Source organism: Aulostomus chinensis, chromosome 7 (genome assembly GCF_037954235.1).
Source record: "Aulostomus chinensis isolate RoL2024-O1b breed Wild chromosome 7, RoL_Achi_v1.0, whole genome shotgun sequence".
Classification (NCBI taxonomy): Eukaryota; Metazoa; Chordata; class Actinopteri; order Syngnathiformes; family Aulostomidae; genus Aulostomus; species Aulostomus chinensis.
In genome coordinates, this window is record NC_141326.1 from 27,769,674 (window position 1) to 27,787,902 (window position 18,229).

At 48.2% G+C, this 18,229-nt stretch overlaps 1 protein-coding gene across 2 annotated transcripts in view; it reads right to left on the reverse strand.

Annotated features, from left to right (window-relative positions):
* met (MET proto-oncogene, receptor tyrosine kinase) overlaps window positions 1–18,229 on the reverse strand; it is a 72,618-nt gene that overhangs the window by 22,986 nt on the left and 31,403 nt on the right. For both annotated transcript variants that reach the window (XM_086209682.1, XM_086209681.1), the window contains exons 4-10: window positions 15,091–15,222; window positions 14,547–14,720; window positions 13,131–13,288; window positions 12,416–12,530; window positions 12,147–12,283; window positions 10,748–10,912; window positions 9,848–9,947 (exon numbers count right to left, since the gene is read on the reverse strand). In XM_086209682.1, coding sequence (XP_086065808.1) covers window positions 9,848–9,947; window positions 10,748–10,912; window positions 12,147–12,283; window positions 12,416–12,530; window positions 13,131–13,288; window positions 14,547–14,720; window positions 15,091–15,222 — 981 coding nt within the window. The remainder of the gene's footprint in view (window positions 1–9,847; window positions 9,948–10,747; window positions 10,913–12,146; window positions 12,284–12,415; window positions 12,531–13,130; window positions 13,289–14,546; window positions 14,721–15,090; window positions 15,223–18,229) is intronic.

Genomic DNA, 18,229 nt, shown 5'->3' on the forward strand with positions numbered 1-18,229 from the left:
GAAGGTGCGAACGTGAGGGAACAGCTCAGATGTATCGTGTCTTAACAATTCCTGTAAATGTTAAACGTCGACTTCACACAGCTTCACGAGCGCCACACAAACCCGCTCTGATACCCGGGGTAGAGCCGAGCAGAGCGGGAGACCAAACATGGCCCGAAACGATCGACCGCCCACGCGCAGGTGAGCCTCCTTAGTCCCTTTCAGGCAGCTCCCCTCAGGACCTCCAACAGTCTCTCAGAATCACAACCACGCGAGGAACTTCACTGTGGCGGCTTCTTTTATACCTGACGTTCTTTATGGGCTGGTGTTTAACGATAAACTCCTGAAGGCACAAACCAGTTTGGATCCTGCCTAAGAAGTGACAATAACCATGACCTTTGACCCTCCCATGAAATGTCTGAAATCCACTGGACTTTTGTGACAAATTGGCAGAAATTCCCTTAAAGAGTTCCTGAGCGTGAGAAGGGATGGACAAACACATCAAGGGACGGACAACCTGAAAGCATCAAAACTTGAACCTTGGTTAGAACAGAGTTAGTGGAACTTGACCCCCCCCCCCAAAAAAAACTAAAAACATGTAAACAATTATATTCAATCAAATACCTTTTTACACAGCGCCAGATAAGACACCAAAGGAAGCTTTGCAAAGGAACAAAGTAAGAACCGAAAAGCCTCATTGACGGTGTCCCCAAGTCACATGACCCACATATCGCATGCCACTGTGGTCCATGAACAATCTGGCCCTCCCGCGGAAGAGATGGCGACTCTTCATCTGACCCTTTATTGCGTAATTGTTTGCCTTCATCAACACTTTTTTTTTTTTTTTTTAGGCGACTGCCAGACCCCGAGACTCGTTTTCCGTTGAGTTTATTATTTTTTTCTTTTACAAGAGAACAGCTGAAACAATTTTGGTCATTTCAAATAAGACGAATCTGTCTATGATGTCAGAGCCAATGACAATCAAGCGCCAAGACCACAGCCACAACAAAAGCTGCTTTATGTAGGGCGAAACTAACCAAACCACCAATTTGGGAGTTATTTAGTGATTCTTTTTCTCCCCATATGGTAAATCACCGATTCACCCCACCAAACTGTCCCCGCCATCGCTCTTCCCGCTCTGTCGGCCGTTGTCTTTTTTTGGAAATGACAACTGGGGCAGTTTAGCCCCCAGTTCCCGATGGACCAGAGGGGGCGCTAGTGCCAGCCGCTGGGACACTCACCCTCATGCAGCATCCTGCCTGCAGACATGAAGCTTTCGCCGGAACGGACGTCTAACCAAGAAACTGGTGACCCCTGTGACGGTTCATAACGCAACAGGCCGCTGTGGTACGCAGGTACCATGAATATTTATTCCATCGACATTCTGGTGTAACTGCTGCACCAGTTTTTTTGTCCACAGCTTTTAAAACAAAATGGACTTGTTCCCATCTTGATACCCTGCGAGTGTATTGTGACTTTTTGACTTGAAAGAATCATGCAGGAAGGCTCCACGGCCTGACAAACCGGTCGAATTCTGACTTCTGACACTTTGACTGATATCCGACTCCCTGGGGAGTCGTTTAGCCGGCAGTAGCAGCAGCTCCGTTGAAGTGTTGCTGAAACTTCCTCATACACTTCCCAGTCCGACTCCCTGGTGAACTATAACAGCCCAGATGGACACACACACACACACACACACACTCAAATGCGCATTTATCTGTAGAACTTTTCACGAAGGCGTGTGTAACATCAAATCAAATGAGTCTTCGTCAGAGAGGGCTTGGCTGGATCACCCCAACAAGAGCAATCTAATTAATCGCTTAATAAGATGAGGTCTAGGGGGGCAAACAACCCTCCGCCTCGTCTCCCAGGAGTGCAACGAAAGAAAAGATATCCTGTGAATTAGTGGAAACCTCAGTCAGTTTCATTGTTTAGCCAATGCCTTCTCTTATATAAAGGCAGAGGAGGCTGTAGGTCGGAGCAGCTGTAAATACAATCGCTCCGAAAGCCGGGCATTTAGTGAGCCGCAAGGTTTACTTGAGGGGGGTGATGAGAGAACCAGCGATCCCGAAAACCTCCGCAGTCCCCGAAGGATCATTAGCATAACAGCCTGCGAAGAAGCCAAGTCATAACGGAACTCCCATATACAAAAGTGGTTGTCAAATCTAGAGTGATTTAGTGAAGCAGAGTTTCCCACTGTTTCCGATCACGCTGTGCTGCGTTGTTATCAGATGGAGGGTCTCAGCTCAGCTGTGTCTTTACGCACTATCTTGATTCTGAGTGTTCTTCAAGGGCGTTTCATTCTTCTCTTTGGTTTGTGACTCTGTATTGTGTTTCACACCTTGTCCATTTTAAATTTTGCAATCTGTTTTTGCGATTGTGCAAACAAACACTGGATTGCTATCCATTTACTGGTACTCTCAGTGCCTTGTGAGGTCAATTCCAACATCCGCAAAATCTCTGTGATTGGAACTCAGATAACAAACTACTTGCCAACTTCACAATAAGCTGTTGTGGCCGTGGGCAGCGAGTGCTGACCGGTCCCTGCTGCTGGCGGGTAGTGAGGCCCGCTACGTTAGCTGTCCTTCCACTCAGGATATCGCATCTCCGATTGAACTGATACAGAGGCATCTGAGCCAGCGGTTAACTCATTCTGAGCAGTTGTCCATCAGCAAAGACCGCCTGGTTGCAGAGGGCTAGCGGCTAGCGAGGCCCAGTTAGCATGGCAAGTACTGTAACTGGCTGGGCATGCTAGCTAAGGTCAGTGCCCATGGTCTCTCATCAACTACAGCCCCAAGTCACCAAATCACCTGAAAAACCACTGCCAGCCCAAATGTCCCTGTAGTGGTTAAACATGAGCTATACTATCATTCAGAGAATTTTCAAAGAAACTAAAACCACACTGAGCAAGCCTCAACTAGTAGCCAACGTTAGCTTACCTGGCTGCTAACGGGCTGCTGATGGCCTGCTCCCCTGAGTTTGTTGTCAGAGATTAACAATGAATGTGTTATCATGGTTAGAACCCAAATGCGGCACCCAACTAGATAAAGTTATCTCTAAAAACATATGCAAGAAGCGCAAGTGGCAAATAATATTGTTGGAATGATTGATCATTTAAGGGATCGTTTAAACCTTCGTAGGGCCATCGATAACTCCTGGGGACGTGTGAGTCGAGTCCGACACCGAGGTGACTCTGCATTTTGTCGAAGTTGATGTATTAAGTCATTATATGATTTCCTGTCTTTAGGTAGTTCTACCGCTGGCTGTCCCACATGAGAACAGAATGTCCCTGTGTTATCATCTCAAGTGATGTGTTTGAACCGTACACGTCCTGTATTGTTCACGTCAACGCCGCCATGCTTCTATTCAACCGGCTCGTAGGGAATTTCAAAGGGTTCATTTTTCAACTCACAGAAACAATTCAGCTGCAGTCAGAACAAGAAACCAAACGACAAGTGACGTGTTCCTTGTTTTCTTTACAACAAATCTCCTCCTATACAAAATTCACAAATTCATCACACCGCCAGCCCCGACGCCGGCGCGCAGCTCTACTGGAAGCAGCTGGAAACCCGAAGCACCTTGACTGAGGAGGAAGACTACACTCCTTCACTTTCATTCACTTCCTCCTGCCATCCAGCTGTGGGGGGGCCATGGGAAAGGAAAGAGGCTTTGCGAGGCATTCAGGTGTCAGCTGGAGAGATTTATCCCGCTGGGGTGAGATAGGAAGAGGACTTATGAATTTATGGATTGGCTTGTTCTGGCAACAGGTGTCTGGCTATGGTGAAGCTTCTCTTCAAACTGGAGGATCTGATGTGTAGTGAAAGGAACCAACGCTGGTGTGGAAAAGTTTTAATGAGGGAACGCCACCGCAAAAAAAAAAAAAAGTATGGATGTTCACCTTTTTTGGCTTTTTTGGCTTTTTTTTTTTTTTTTAAGTGTAGCCCCATTTCCAGACCGTGCCGGGTTTTCACGAAAGATCGTAAAGAGATCTCTTTCATGTTTGTGGGAAAGCTGAGATCGGCTGAGACTGGGCTTTGGAGGAGATCTGAGGGCCAGATATCAAGTCAACACTGGACTTCTTTTTTTGGTCGGCTCCAGCTGAGACCCCTGAGCCTTGTTTGTTAAGTTTTTAAAGCAAGACTTGTTTTGGGTTTTTTTTGTTTTTTGTTTTTCTTCTCCTCTCCGGAGCTCGCTGCTCGTACAGCTAGAGAGGTTGAGAACAAACAAACGAAACGAAACGCGCTGGCATCGCTTACGCTTCATGACAGGCTTGCTCCGATTACACCGGCGATGAAAACCTCCGGGACGTCCGTCTGTGAGAGACCCCTTGCCTGAATTCTGAAAGGTTAAGACAATAAGACACTTATGCTGTCCCTTCCCAGGCTTAGCATTAACTCATCCCATTTACTGGAAGGAATTTAACAGGCGACAGCTGGGACCCAACGGGGCATGATCCCATCCTAAATCATTAGTAATGATAGCCTTATTTTCCACAGGCCTCTCGCTTCACGTTAGCGCTCTCTCTCCCTCCCTCTCCCTCTCTCTCTCTCTCTCTCTCTCTCTCGGGGAAGCTGGAGTTTGTTTGTAATTCCTCCCTGCTCTGTAATGCCAGTGTGAAATAAACAAACTATCAGGGCTTCAACACTCCCAGGCAGATGTAGTAACACTTTAGCACCCATGTTCAAACGAACAGCACGGCTAAAACTGAATCCTGCCCCAACCGCAGGAGCGCAGAAGTCGCCCTTGCTCGCTCACAGGAGGGTCGGGAGGTGGGACAACGTGCTAAAGATTCCTTAAGAGGAGACTGATTATTTATTCTCCGGTATGCGTGAAAACCGAGGGGGGAAGTTTGTTTAGTGGTATAAAAGCAGGTTTAGACGCATAAAGAAGAGACGCCGCGCTCTGCTGCACCAGGTCGGCTCATTAGCGTCATGCTAAAAGCAACCTTTGCCTTTTGATTTCCAATAAACACAAGTGGGAGACGTGCACGCGGTTCGCTCCAAAATCCCCCACTGGTGAACTCGACTCCTTCATTTTTGAACGATCCAAGCAGATCTGGTTTAATCTTCTCCTAAAAATCACGGATTAGGGATTGATGAGATGTTACAGTTGTGATGCCGTGACTGATTCTGCTTATTGGTTCAATTCTTTCTTCAAGAGCCGGCTGGCACAGGTTCCCAGCTGTTTCACCTCCCCTGAGAACTGAGAGCAGAGTGCAGGAACACGAGAGGTAAAAAGTATGCACGTCTGCTATTAACATTAAACCAGGTGACAATACTGTCACGTCATTGTCCTGCAAGGAGGAACTGAAGAACGTGGCGGCACCGATGAACTCGGACTGTCAGGGTTGCCGATTCTCAATTCCCATCCCAATTTCTGAATAAATAACATCTTTCTGTCCGTCTGTCTTTCTTCGGAATCAATGGTTGTGCAAATATTACTCATTGGGTTAAACCTCTGGACACCAGATGTTTGTTACTTTCCTGGAATTCTCGTTGTTTGTCCACTGGAGACTTCAACTTTTTCTCTTCAGTTGTGCACTGAATCATAACCAGCATCCGACTGGATGTGATATCACTGATCAGTTTAACACGAAACCCACTGACAAGTACAAACATTCCACCTCCGACAGAACCGCGCCCTGCCACGCTGTGTTCACCCACGAGTTCACGCGCATCTTCTTCAACTGCCTTCTCTCGATCTTGATTTTTCTTGCATTTGTCCTTTTTAAAAACAAAAAAAACAAAAACAACACAACAACAACAACAACTGTGCTATCTCGGTTTCGTAAGCGTGCCGGCTGAGTCAGAGAATCTGCAAACTTTTGATGATGCAACTCCTCCGGTAACGTTTCTAAAAATCTCCCTGGGATGAGGAAGACTGGCCGACACAACAGACACACTCAACCGCAGCGCAGGCCATCTATTTTTCTCCAGGACTCTACAGCAGAGTCACAAACCACTTGTGACGTGACCTCACAGACTCTGTATCAGTTCTAGCGCGTCGCGGGGGGGGGGGGGGGGGCGGGCTTACACTCACCGCCACATGAAAGCGGCTGACCGCGATTCGTCATTTCGATCCAGCAGTTAAAAGAATGCCAAAGTATTTGGCCCGCTCGCTGCCGATTGGCTGGCAGGTGTCTTTTCTAAATAAGTGTGCGGGGCCGATGAAACAGCAGGTAACCTAGCAACAGAGCCTCTGCTTCCTATCACATGAAGTAACCGCACCTCTCCTTCACGCGTCATTAATTAAACCACATTTTTCAGCCCCGAGGCGTCCCAGTTTGCTCTGGAAACTTCAGCGGGTTGTCTTTCTAACTTTCGCGAAGATACTCAAGCCATCTCGATCGGAGGCTTTTCTCAGGGGGGCAGTGTCAAGGGAGGAGATTATCACGGACAGCGAGGTTCAGTTTTAGCCCTCAGGGGTAAGAGCCTGGGCATCACTGGTCTAAGGGACTCAGACACTCAAAGTGTGGAAATCCCTGACCAAGATGATGTTGATCCGAGGAGAACATAAACAAGAGCAGGTCAACACCACGCTCTTCATTACCCCCCCCCCCCCCCCCAACAGATAAGAGGTCTTGATGAAACTGGGATTCGAACCAGCAACCTCTAAGTCCCCATGTCCCGGAGCTGCATCTGGTTTGTGTGTGTAACGGGGCCGGAGTTCCCCAGAGAGCCATCAGCAAGTGACCTGAACACAGGTCAATGACCAGGGAGAGGGGAACTGTAAGATGAGCCACTACAGGCAGTCAGCGTGTGTGTGTGTGTGTGTGTGTGTGTGTGTGTGTGTGTGTGTGTGTGTGTGTGTGTGTGTGTGCAAGAGACAGGAAAATACAGACCTGATTAGAGATGAGGAGATAGCCTCTGGCTCTCCACGCACGTCTTATTCAGCGAAGACTAAATGTACTGTGAAGATATGGGAGGACGTACACTTTCTGAGCAATTTATTATCTTTCGACTGAACCTGCAGCAGCGTGCCGCCGGACGACAGATAACATCGTTACATAGCGCGACTAGTCCTCAACCTGCCTCCCTCAGGCAAACATCTCTCTCACACACGCACACGCACGCACACACACACTGCTGTGTTTTCTTTATGACTCATATATAAAAATGTCACTCTGAAGAAATATATACCGCAGCTACTTGTGTTTGTGAAGAATCTGCAGAAGAAGAGAAAAAAAAAAAAAAACAGCGTTGGAAACTTGGAGAAACTTCACTGTCAGCTGGAGAGCTATAAGATATTTTCTGTTTCACTTCAGCCGACGTAAAGAAGTCTGAGCGACTCCTTTACGATCCGGAGCGGTCCAACTAATAAAAAGAGCACTTTTCTTTCAAAGGGTACAGTATCGTTTCAGCAGCAACTGTGATGAAACTCAAGCTGCGAGGCTGCGGATCAGGAGGGTTCAGCCAGTTCATAAAGGGAAGCAACAGTGGTTACAGGACTTACCCTGGCAACCGCTCGGTTCCTTCGCGACAATGTTATTGTTGTTGTTAACGTCGTTTTCAAACTGTTGTGTCTGACTGGTGGGTTGTTATGAATGGGATATGTTGACTTATCGTCTTGGTAAAGCGTTCAAGTACATAAGATACTGTAAAACAACTGCAGCGAGAGCGCTTCAGTCCGGAGGCGTCTCGCCGGGCGCGTTCTCGCAGCGGGTCAAACACGCCTCAGAGATGTTTGCTGCTGTTGTTCCTGCGTGGCCGGTGAATTGTCTGGAAGCACAAGATTTATGTGCTCAGCGTCTCTGGTGTCACACAGCCGCGGCCTGTCGACCCCTGGGAACCGTTCTGACTGATGATGAATGTCATCAAAGGTTCCTGCGGGTGGTTGTTTGTTTCCTAGGCTAGCAATAATGCTAACACTGCAAAGCCCCGATGATCATCCTGTGTGGCAGGAGGCTCTCGATGACATCATTTCTGACCGCAGGAGGAGGAAAAAAATACAGTTTTGCCAACAAACTGGTGCAGGTTCTTCAACTGATGCCATTCAAGATGTCCTGGAACTTGGTTCTGCCCACGTTCACACCAGTTCTGGACTGAAACCTTGCGTCACTGTCAGAGGTCAGACGGTCAGACTTCATCATGGTTTGACAGAAAAAAATGATGTTTGGTGAGAACGCTGAGAACTGAACATGAAAGTCAGACCGTCGTCGCCGGAGTTTAAAGAGTCTGGCCGACTAGAACATGTGGAACCTCCGCCTGTCTGAACCTGGCGCTCAGGTGCTCTGCTTGCCTGTTTAGCAGAGCTCATAAAATTTAAAAGAGCACCGGTTCAAGAACCTGCACTGATCTGGTAGGACGAGAGCATGGGATGTTTCCCAGGCCTGGTGCTGTCGCGTCTGATCTGAAGAAGAACCACCTTCCCAGTTTGGCCACAGCGGTGCCCCTGGTACACTAACATCCACCTACAGGACATCCAGCAGAAATAGGAGAAAGTCTTTGCCACTCTGCACATGCTCAGTGACGACAGAGGCCGCGGACCTTTGGGAAATCAAGTCGGGGCTCCGCTTCAACTATGTGAACACATAAAAATGGAATTATTTCTGTTGGAAGCGCAACTTTGAAATGAGTCATGTGTCTCTAAAATCAGGACCAAAAAAAAAAAGGTCCAGCTGAAGACTTCTGGAGAAAAGAAGTTGATGGATAACCTCAACCCTGGAACTACGTCCCATCTTTTCCCCTGCTCAGGATTTATGGTGCCCAGACTTAAATATGGATATTTATATACACTTAACACCTTTTTATGGCTCGTATAATTGAGCTCTGTTCATAGTGAACATTTTAAAGGCCTGGGGACGGAATGGGGAAAGCCTGGTGGGTGTCAGCGTTGGCTAATTTAAAGCATCTCGGGGCCGCGGCGGTGAAGGCCACCTACGACAGCACACGTGTGTGATATTTTCCTGATGGATCCGGGATAACGTCTGACGGAGGTCCAGAGAGCCAGAACATCCTAAACTCTGCTCCAGAGCTTGAAGCAGAAGTGACAGCTGGATCCTCCAGTTCAGACGGTGGATTTTCCATTTCCTTTCCCCTTTTTTCCCCCATTGTCATGAGCTCCTTTTTTCTTCTGGAGGGGGGCGATAGTATGTCTGATGACAATACCAGGCGCGGAACACAGAGACATTTGAACATTTTACCTTCCCCTCTCCTTAACTCTGTCCTACTGGGTCTTTTTAAGCAAATCGACCCAGCATATTAAGAGCCGCGAGGACTGAACTAGGAAGTAAATCAGGAAACAAAGACTCCTCTGGTGCATCTGTGGTTGTGACTGCCGCCTCATCCCCTGAAACAACCCTTTCAATTAGGACTTAACTGTGAGGCTTTCATGGATGCGGGAAAGGAGACTTGCAGGTGCTTTTCGGGAGATTTGGCAACTACATTTTAATGCAACGTGCTTGTCTGGCCCCTCTAACAGGGTTGTTACTGTTGGCACTTTATTCTCAAACTCTGTTGAGAGGGATTCGTCAGCACTGACTTGACTTATTTGGTAAGAACCCAAAACTTTACGTTCGTTTTTTTGTGTGTCTCCGCTTGGCATCTGGAGGTCCCTCACGAGGACCTGTTGCATTAACACAATATCTCTGGAACACTTGGTGGGAATTCCTCCTAAATTTGTCACAAACGTCCACCGGGACTCAGGAATGCACCGAGTAGAATATCTGGTGCGAATGACCAGCTGGGTTCCAGCATTCCAAATGTATGCGCAGGAAATTTCCAATTCTCAGAAAGGCCGTAAAATACACACACACACACACACACACACACACACACACACACACACACACACACACACACATTATGTGCGGTGTGAGTTGGACCCTCTTTAATCTAATTCTGGATCAGCAAATGGTTCTTTCACTCACCACATGGAAGACCTCAGCGTCCTGGCCGGTGGTGAGGACCATCTGGGGCTGGAGGCCAGACTGGAGGAAGAAGCCATGAGCCGACAGCGTGCAGCCTCCGCTACGGTGAGGGGGATGAGAGCGGATACTAGCGTTAGCATCGGACCCAGACACACTAGAGTCCCACCGGGAGAGACCTGCTGTTAGCATTAGCGGTTTCGCAACTTGTCACCTCCCACTCGTTTCCTCCTGCTGCAAAACTGTCTCATCTCATCAGTAGACACTCTCACTTGGATTTCACCTTTGCCTTCTCTCTCTTGTAACCCCCCCCCCCCCCCCCCCCCACACACACACACACACACTGCAGATGAAGAAAACACGCCGGGGCTCAGATTCGCTGAGTTGACACTTACAGAGAGGGACGGGCCACAAATCTACAGATCCGCTACTGTACTCCGCTATGAAGGTCAGACTCGGGTCCCTTCAACTGTTGCTACATTTTAGTTTTTGCTCCATTTTATGTTGCATTCTTTTAACTTTTTGATTTTATTGTGCCCATTTGGTTTGAGCATTTTTCACTTTAAAGTTCTGTAAAGTTTAACACCATTATCATTATTATTATGACGATATAATTAAATCTTAATTCTGGTTTTGCATACAGTAAAAGAGGGTACTATCTTACTCCATCTGTCCTAGAACCTAGAAGAGAGTGAAAGAGCTGCACAGTTCTAAAATTTTCTATTTGGTTCTTCTTTGATTTGCTGATTTTCACGATCCACATTTCATCGTTGCTTCTGAGGAGGCTAACGAGCCAGCGTCGACCCTCTGTTGCGTTGGCGCGACGTCTCACATGGAATTCAAATGGTCAACGCTTAATTTGCTGGGGAACATTTGTGACTGTGGAAAAAAAAAAAAACCAACCTGATGAAGGAGCGCGAGGGCTGCATGCTGTTGATGATGGGGTCCTGGTTGTAGGTGAACAGGTGGGGGGCGGGGCGTTCCACAGAGTCCACCCTCAGCTTGACGGGCTGCTTGGAGGGGACGGCGTGTGGCGGGGTCTTGCAGGTCAGCATTGTGGAGGACAAGCTGACGGCGGAGGTCACAGTGAGCATATGTTAGTGTGTAGACTGACGGACGTCGTCCAAAGCCCCTATTCATGCGTCCTTTTTAACATGAGAGCACATAAGGTCACCGCTGGAGAAGAAAAACACACCGAACAAGGAAACGAGACAAAATAAAGGTGTTTGACCTCTTTCCACAAATTAAAGGAGTCAAGTGCCAAAAACAATGCCGCGGCTCCGATACAGCGTGTTCAACCACCGAGAAATCCCTCCCTCAGAGACAAAGAAAGAAAGGAGGCAGAAAAATCAGCCACAAATGTTATTTTGAAACTCTTTTCCTGTTATGAAGAGAGTGAGGAAAGGAGAGTGAAAAAGGTTGAAAGAAACAGAAGAGAGAGGAAACAGCAACACAATAGATGAAGTTCTCTCTCTCTGTCTTTCCTCCGAAAAACCAAGATTAAACAAGAACAAATGAGAAATCACACTCAGGACGTCCAATGCTGTCAGTTAGAAGTTTGGGAAAACAGCTCAAAAGGGCCACATGTCAGCTGGTGGAGGCGTGTGCAACCAAGCACACGCGTGCACGTAGACGGCTGTGGCACCAGTCGACAAGCTAATGACCCAGAGGCAGCTGAACGCCTGCACCAGAGACCATCTCCCCTGGTCGGATGCTAATGCTCCTGACTGGCGGAGGGCTAATCAGGCGCAGGACTCCCGGGACACTGCTACCAGACACGGTTATCAGACTACACGCCAGACTAACTCGCCAGCATGTCCACATGATGCAGTTTCTGAGTTTAAAAAAAACAAAACAAAACAAAAAACAGGAGATGAGCTGTCCTCCGCCATGGTGGCTCAATTTATACGTTAGAAAGACTGTGCTGAGGGCTATTTTCTATTATCAAATGTGTAACAAGTTAGCATGTCAGCAGTATTTTCCTACATGTGAGCTCAAGGCTATTAGGGTGGTTGTACATGCTGCATTTAAAGTTCAGATGCGCGCGCGCACACACACGTGCACTCGTGCTCCATTTTCCCAACTTTTCTAGTCACAGTGATGGAAATAAGCCTTTGGGGCAGAGTTGCCTGCAGCCCCTGAGCAGCTCTCATGTAATCCAATGGGGCAACTGGCTGGGGTCAAATTACGCCCACAAACACTGACAGGCTCAGATTGCTGTTATAATTGTCTGACAACACAATGCCAAGTTGTAGTGGTGGTTATATTTGAGCTCATCGGCATCGCTCTTGAGGGAACTGACCTCTGGATTTTGCAGGCGGCCTTCCCCACAGACACCTCCTGCTTGTTTCCGGTGTCCAGGAAGGCTCCTGTGATGGTCAGCATGGTGTTCCCAGACTTGGGCCCGAACGTGGGAAAGATTTTGTGGATCACAGGGTCCTGGATTCAAAGACAACCGGTGACTATTGCTTCATTGTCTACATGGATTCAGACAGAATTTCCTTCATAAACTGCAGCTACATGGCTTTTTTTGGCAATAAAAAAGTAAATAAATAAAAACACCGTTCTTACCACGAAGGTAAAGCTCTCCATCTGGGCTTCCTTGTGATTACTGGTGACCTTCACTGTGTGTCCTGATGGAGTGAAGTTCCCACTGACCACTGGGTAACACTGCATTTCAGTCCACCTAAACACACAACCCCCCCCCGAGACAATACAAAGACTTGGCATTATGCTCTGCTGCAGCCATCCAGTGTTTATCCTAATTCAATGATCGTTTCCTACCCTGAAGGAATGCACAAAGAGGCAATCTTCAACTGGGATAGAGTGGGCGGTGGTTTTACACCCCCCCCCCCCCCCCAATTTGTAATGAAGTTGTTTGTAGCAAAAGGGGCTTTTGAATGGGACGCAGCCACGGTGGATTTGTGAGAGTGGAAAGTCTGGATGCAGCGATTTTTTTTTTCCCAGCAATTTTTCAGTTAGGGGAGTCATGTGGCAGCCTGGAGGAGAGAGACCGTGTGTGTGTGTGTGTGTGTGTGTGTGTGTGTGTGTAGGGGGGCTTCTTAACATTCTTCCCTCAATACAATAAGCCCCTATAGGACGCCAACGTAGGGTCCCTTTATCCTATAAACACACGATGTCTGTCAAAGGTGGCTTTTCAGATGTGGTGCAGTGTGCAGCCACGACATCATACAAACACACACACACACACACACACACACACACACACACACACACACTAAGTGTCTGCAGGAGGCTGTACACTGCACGCACGCTGCACACACACCTGTTGACGCTCTCCTGGCGTGACAGCTTGCAGACCGCTCCGGCCACCTCCACCGTGACCAGCGAGCTCTTGAAGCTCTCGCTCTTGTTGAAGCCAAAGTTTCTCCCACAGATGGTCACCGCCGTGGATCCTCGGATGGGCCCTGAGGTCGGCCAAACCTGACACACGCACGGGAAGAATCCGCGTTTGTGTTTGACATGAAACAGCAAACGTAACGAGATTTTTCAAGTATAATTCTGTTATGCTTCGCAACATGAAGGCAAATTCCTCCCCGATTCAGAATTTTTAGCTGTTTCATGCTCCGCTCAGTCCACCAGATAGAAGAAATCTCTGTCTGTTTGATGCTGGACACGTTTTCAGCACTTCTTCTCTGAGAGGGATCCCGCAGAAGTCGGAGCCAGGCAACTCAACAAGGAGCTGGAAGCCGTTGTGAAGCTCTCTGAGCTCATTACCTCGGCAGGTGAAGTGACCACCGTCAGTAGATCAGGACATCGCAAAAACCGAGGGACTAATTTTGATTGAATGCGATGGAGAGATAGGTCTTACTGCAAGGGACAAATGATGAACGTTTGGAGGCGATCTGGATCAAACTGTAGATCCTGGATCCTGAAGACCCGTCTAGGGAATAGTTCAGGGTGAAGCTACAAGCGGTATTTTTCTGGAGTCCGTATGAAAAGGTAGATCCAGAGAGACATTTTAGATCAGTGGTCCTGAAGATTTTCAACATCATGGTTGATTTCTCACGTCTTCAAACTTAATCGTCCATGAGGTGAAATTCTTCTTGTAGCCAGAGAGAAAGTGAAAGCATCGGCACACAGACGTGATGACACACATCATTAATACCATAAATACATCAAGCAGGAGTGGTAAAACTACAGTCTGCACCCTCGACTTCGGCGGGGCAACATGGGCGAGTGACAGTCTGACGGCCCGAGAAATAAAAACGGATCCCGCGTGGCGCAGCTCGCTGGTTTCATAAGATCTCATGAAGGAAAATATTAGAAGGAGCTGGATTAAATTTTGAATTCAGAGTCGTTATGATTGGAATATTTGATGTTTTCCCACGTTTATATCCAGCCCCCCCCCCGCTTCTCGGTGTCAGTGGCATTAAAAAAACACATCGTCGCTGTAAAAACTGTCTATTTCCTGAAGGACCCTCACTATCTACTGTCCAAACACACGCAGGTTCAGCACAAAGGTCACATCAGCTGTTTTTGGAGAGGAGTTTAAGTACATCAGAGCAAAGTTTAAACTCACAGCCGGCTCACATGATAGCGCCCCAGCAACGCTGAGTCAGCAGGAAGCTGAAGTGTTGCCCAGGTTCGCCCTGAGCTGAAGCTTTGATATTTTTCTGACATTTCAACCGTTTCACGCTCCCCGACCACGGAAGTCACCGCTGTTAGCGGCCTCGGGTACCTTGGTGATGACGGGTGAGCAGAAGCTCTGGGTCCAGGTGGAGGCGGGACACTCGCTGGCTCTGGTGCAGCGTCCGTCACACCAGCCGCATTCTGTCACCCACGACGACAGCAAACAGGAAGTGCAGGAGGTCAGCTGACCACAACCAGGGCCAATGAGAGGGACCTTAGTGATCTAGGATGGAGGGGCGGCGAACAAAACACACAAAAGATAGGATGAAACATAACTGCAGTCTGTCTCTGCAGCGCTGATAAGAGGCTGCGCTCGTCTGTGTGCTCCCCGCAGACACAAACGAGGAGAAGAGGAAAGAAAAACATTTGGTAGCAGGAGCCAGAAGCTAAGCCTCCAGGAGCTTCACTCTCTTTTATCTCTTGGCTCTGATCCATCTTCACTGTTATGAAAGGTTTTTGTTTTTTTCCTGGTAATGACTGCACCGATCTGTGAGAACTAAAGGTGCGCAGAACATCAACCCGATTACACAACTGTTCCTCTTTGTTTACAGAGGAACCACGACAGATGGTTGACGGCTGCGGCCGGGGCTCACCTTGTTCCCTGTGGCCAGAAGGAGCGCTCCTCCGCCCGGGTGATCGGCGTCAAGCAGAACCACGCCGGAGGAGACGGGCCCGGAGTCCAGGCGAAGGTTGACATGGGGGGAAGCGAAACGGGAGAAGCGCACCTGGAAGAGCAAGAGCAGGTTAAAATCCCAGCAACTAGCGGGGACACCAAAGAGTTGACCGGCTGCAAAAAGCACTCTGACTGATGAGGTTTCACCCTGAAGGTTTCCTCCCAGGGAGGCTTCAGGTGAGGATGGGGGACAGGTTAGGTTTTTTTTTTGGGGGGGGGGGGGGGGGTTGTATGGATCAAACTAGAGGAAACTTCTTACACTCACAACAGGTTACATATATGGATACGATTATATGGAGCTCAGGAAAGACCACAATAGCTCCACAACAACACTGGAAACCATTTCTGCCTTCCGGGAAGGAAGACGCCAACAGAGCTCCTGGTTCTGAGCCGGCACACCTTGACTGGGAGTTACGGAGGGGAAAAAAGACCCCGAGTGTGTCTCCTTTCTGGTCTCACTGGAGCTCGGCAGCCAGTGGCAGCTTTGTTGTGTGTGGATGTAATTTCATTACCGATATATCCAGTTACCAGCGCCCTTGGTTCAAAAGGCATCGCTCATTTACAACTGTCATACAAGGAAAAGCACACATGCACGCACGCAACATTAGCGTGTGACATGTCAAAGGTCTGTGGGATTTGATTAGAAGCAAAAAAAAAGAAAGACAGAAAGAAAATGTGCCACTTAACAGAGAACTTGGCCATCTTCCAAATTTGCGGAAAACTTTCATGTCCTTAAAATAAAACATTTTGTTCATTCCGTCGTTTAAATGTGCTTTTCATCCTAATGGCTTGATAGCCGGAACGGAGCGGTTGCCGTGGAAACGGTGCGCCACCTAGTTTAATTGCAGTAGAGGAACGATGCAGGCCAGCGCACAGCCGCAAGTTCCTACTTGTGAATCTTTGGTCTGCGCTGGCCTGAGGAGCCGTTTTCCAGCCAGCTGTGAATCAACGAACCTGGCGGGCAAAACAGCAGACACCTGACAACTGGATGTGGTCACCATCGCCGTCATGCTGAAGTTTATCTCTCTCTCTCTCTCACACACACACACACACACACACACACACACACGTTCAGAGTTGTAACACAACATACACTCTCTCTCTCTCTTCACGAATACACTCTCTCACTCAAGGAGGAGACACACAGGAGACACACAAACCTAACAACCAAACACCTGCATGAGCACACACGGTCAAACAGAATTGCTCATTCAAAAACAAAAGTCATTCTTTCCCTTTCTGTTTTATGCACGAGCGTGCGCGCGCGCGCACACACACACACACACACACACACACACACACACACAAGCACGCACGTCACGATTGTTTAATTTACATGGGCTTCCTTTAATACGGATCAAGAACAAATAAATCTAGCCAATAAACAGCAATGTGGTTGTTTGCCTGTCACAGTGACATCTGACCATCAAAATCTTTGCCTCAAGTCCCAGTGGAGGTTTGTGCCAAATCAGCAGAAATTCCCCGCAGATGTTCCCGGTATCTCACGATCAGAAGATCAGGATCGACATCGCGCGCAGGCGAGGGGACACCGAGCAAACGCAGGAGGGTGCTGAGTGCAGCCTGAAGGTATTTGTATATGATTAATGGTTATTGACAAAAGAATGCTGATTATATTCATTTCATTCACTCATTGTTAGCCACCCTGAACCAGAGTATCCAGTAAATACAAAAAAAAAAAAAAACACTCTCACACAATGCGCCTCAGGTCAGCTGGCCCGCCCGTTTCCCAGCATCATTCCTAACCGCTGCTGGAGCCTCACGGTCAACGCTGGCTTTGCAGCGGCGAGGATAATGGGTGGCTTTCCTCTGGAGACGGGGCCATACAACGGCCATCTCTCTGGAGGTAATAGTGGTGTAAATTACAGCTTATTGTATTAAGCCGGCGGGGGGAAGTTTGGCTTCCAAACACGGGCCCTGTGTCATTCCCACAGTGGCCCGTGTTTAGAGGCCAAACTTCCTGCACTAGAATGGACTTCATCGGGGGCTAACAAACACTTTTCTCTTTCTCTGCATCGCCTCCATATTCCCTCTTGTCCTGTCCAGTGGCAGAAACCAGGAAACTGAAATACACGAGAAGTTGACAGCTTCTTTCTGTCGCTGTAACAATGAATGGACCTGCCATAGAAAAGACGACCATCTCTCAAGGATTCTGGTTAATTTTACGGCGGGAGCAGGTGGCTGGAGGGTCATCAGGTCATCGGACTCACCGTCAAATCAGGGAACGCCGACAGCACGCCTCCGAGTACAACGGCTAACATTTGACCCCATTTAAAGATTTTGAGTTGTTTTTTCCTCCGCCTGACACTCTGACACTGGAAAGGTTTCACACTCATTGGCTGCACCCTTACAACATGAAACCGTGGACCTTATCTTTCCATCTTTAACGCCAAAAAAACATGATGACATCACATCAGTGATGCAGTATGAGGCGCCAATAATTTACCGTTGATAATAAAGTAATCTGCCGTCGGTAACGTCTCTGCTCAGAGCCGTTAATTTAATCAAGGAGATGAATGGCAGTGTGTATGACGGCCCGGACGTGGCCGCCGTGACTGCACCCATCGGTCTGCGGACGCCCATGTTGAAGTTGAAAGACAGGTGCAAGGTTTTTGCGGAAGTGACCATATGTGGACCGGAAGGTGAGGGGAGCGTCTGATGAAGTCACAGTGGTAGGGATTTGTCAATCACAGTGTGGCCCCGCCCTCATACTTTATCCTCTGTTTCACTCTAAATGCCGGAGGTTAGAAAATGGCCATAAATGTTTGAGGGTGAAACCAGCAGTTAAGACCATAAAGCCGTCGAGGTCATCTACTCATCTACACAAACCTTTTCTTACATTTTTAGCCGGAAGCCATCGCCCCCTGCTGGACATTACAGAGAATGCAGGTTTAAAGCTTCACTTTTCGGACGCGGAGGCTTCATCCTCTTCTTTCACACAGTTTGGAGAACAAGTCAAGGAGACTGCGTGAGACTGAGGAGAGCCAGACGAAACTGACGAGAACAGTGAGGAATTGATCGGTTAATGTGTTAAAAACTAA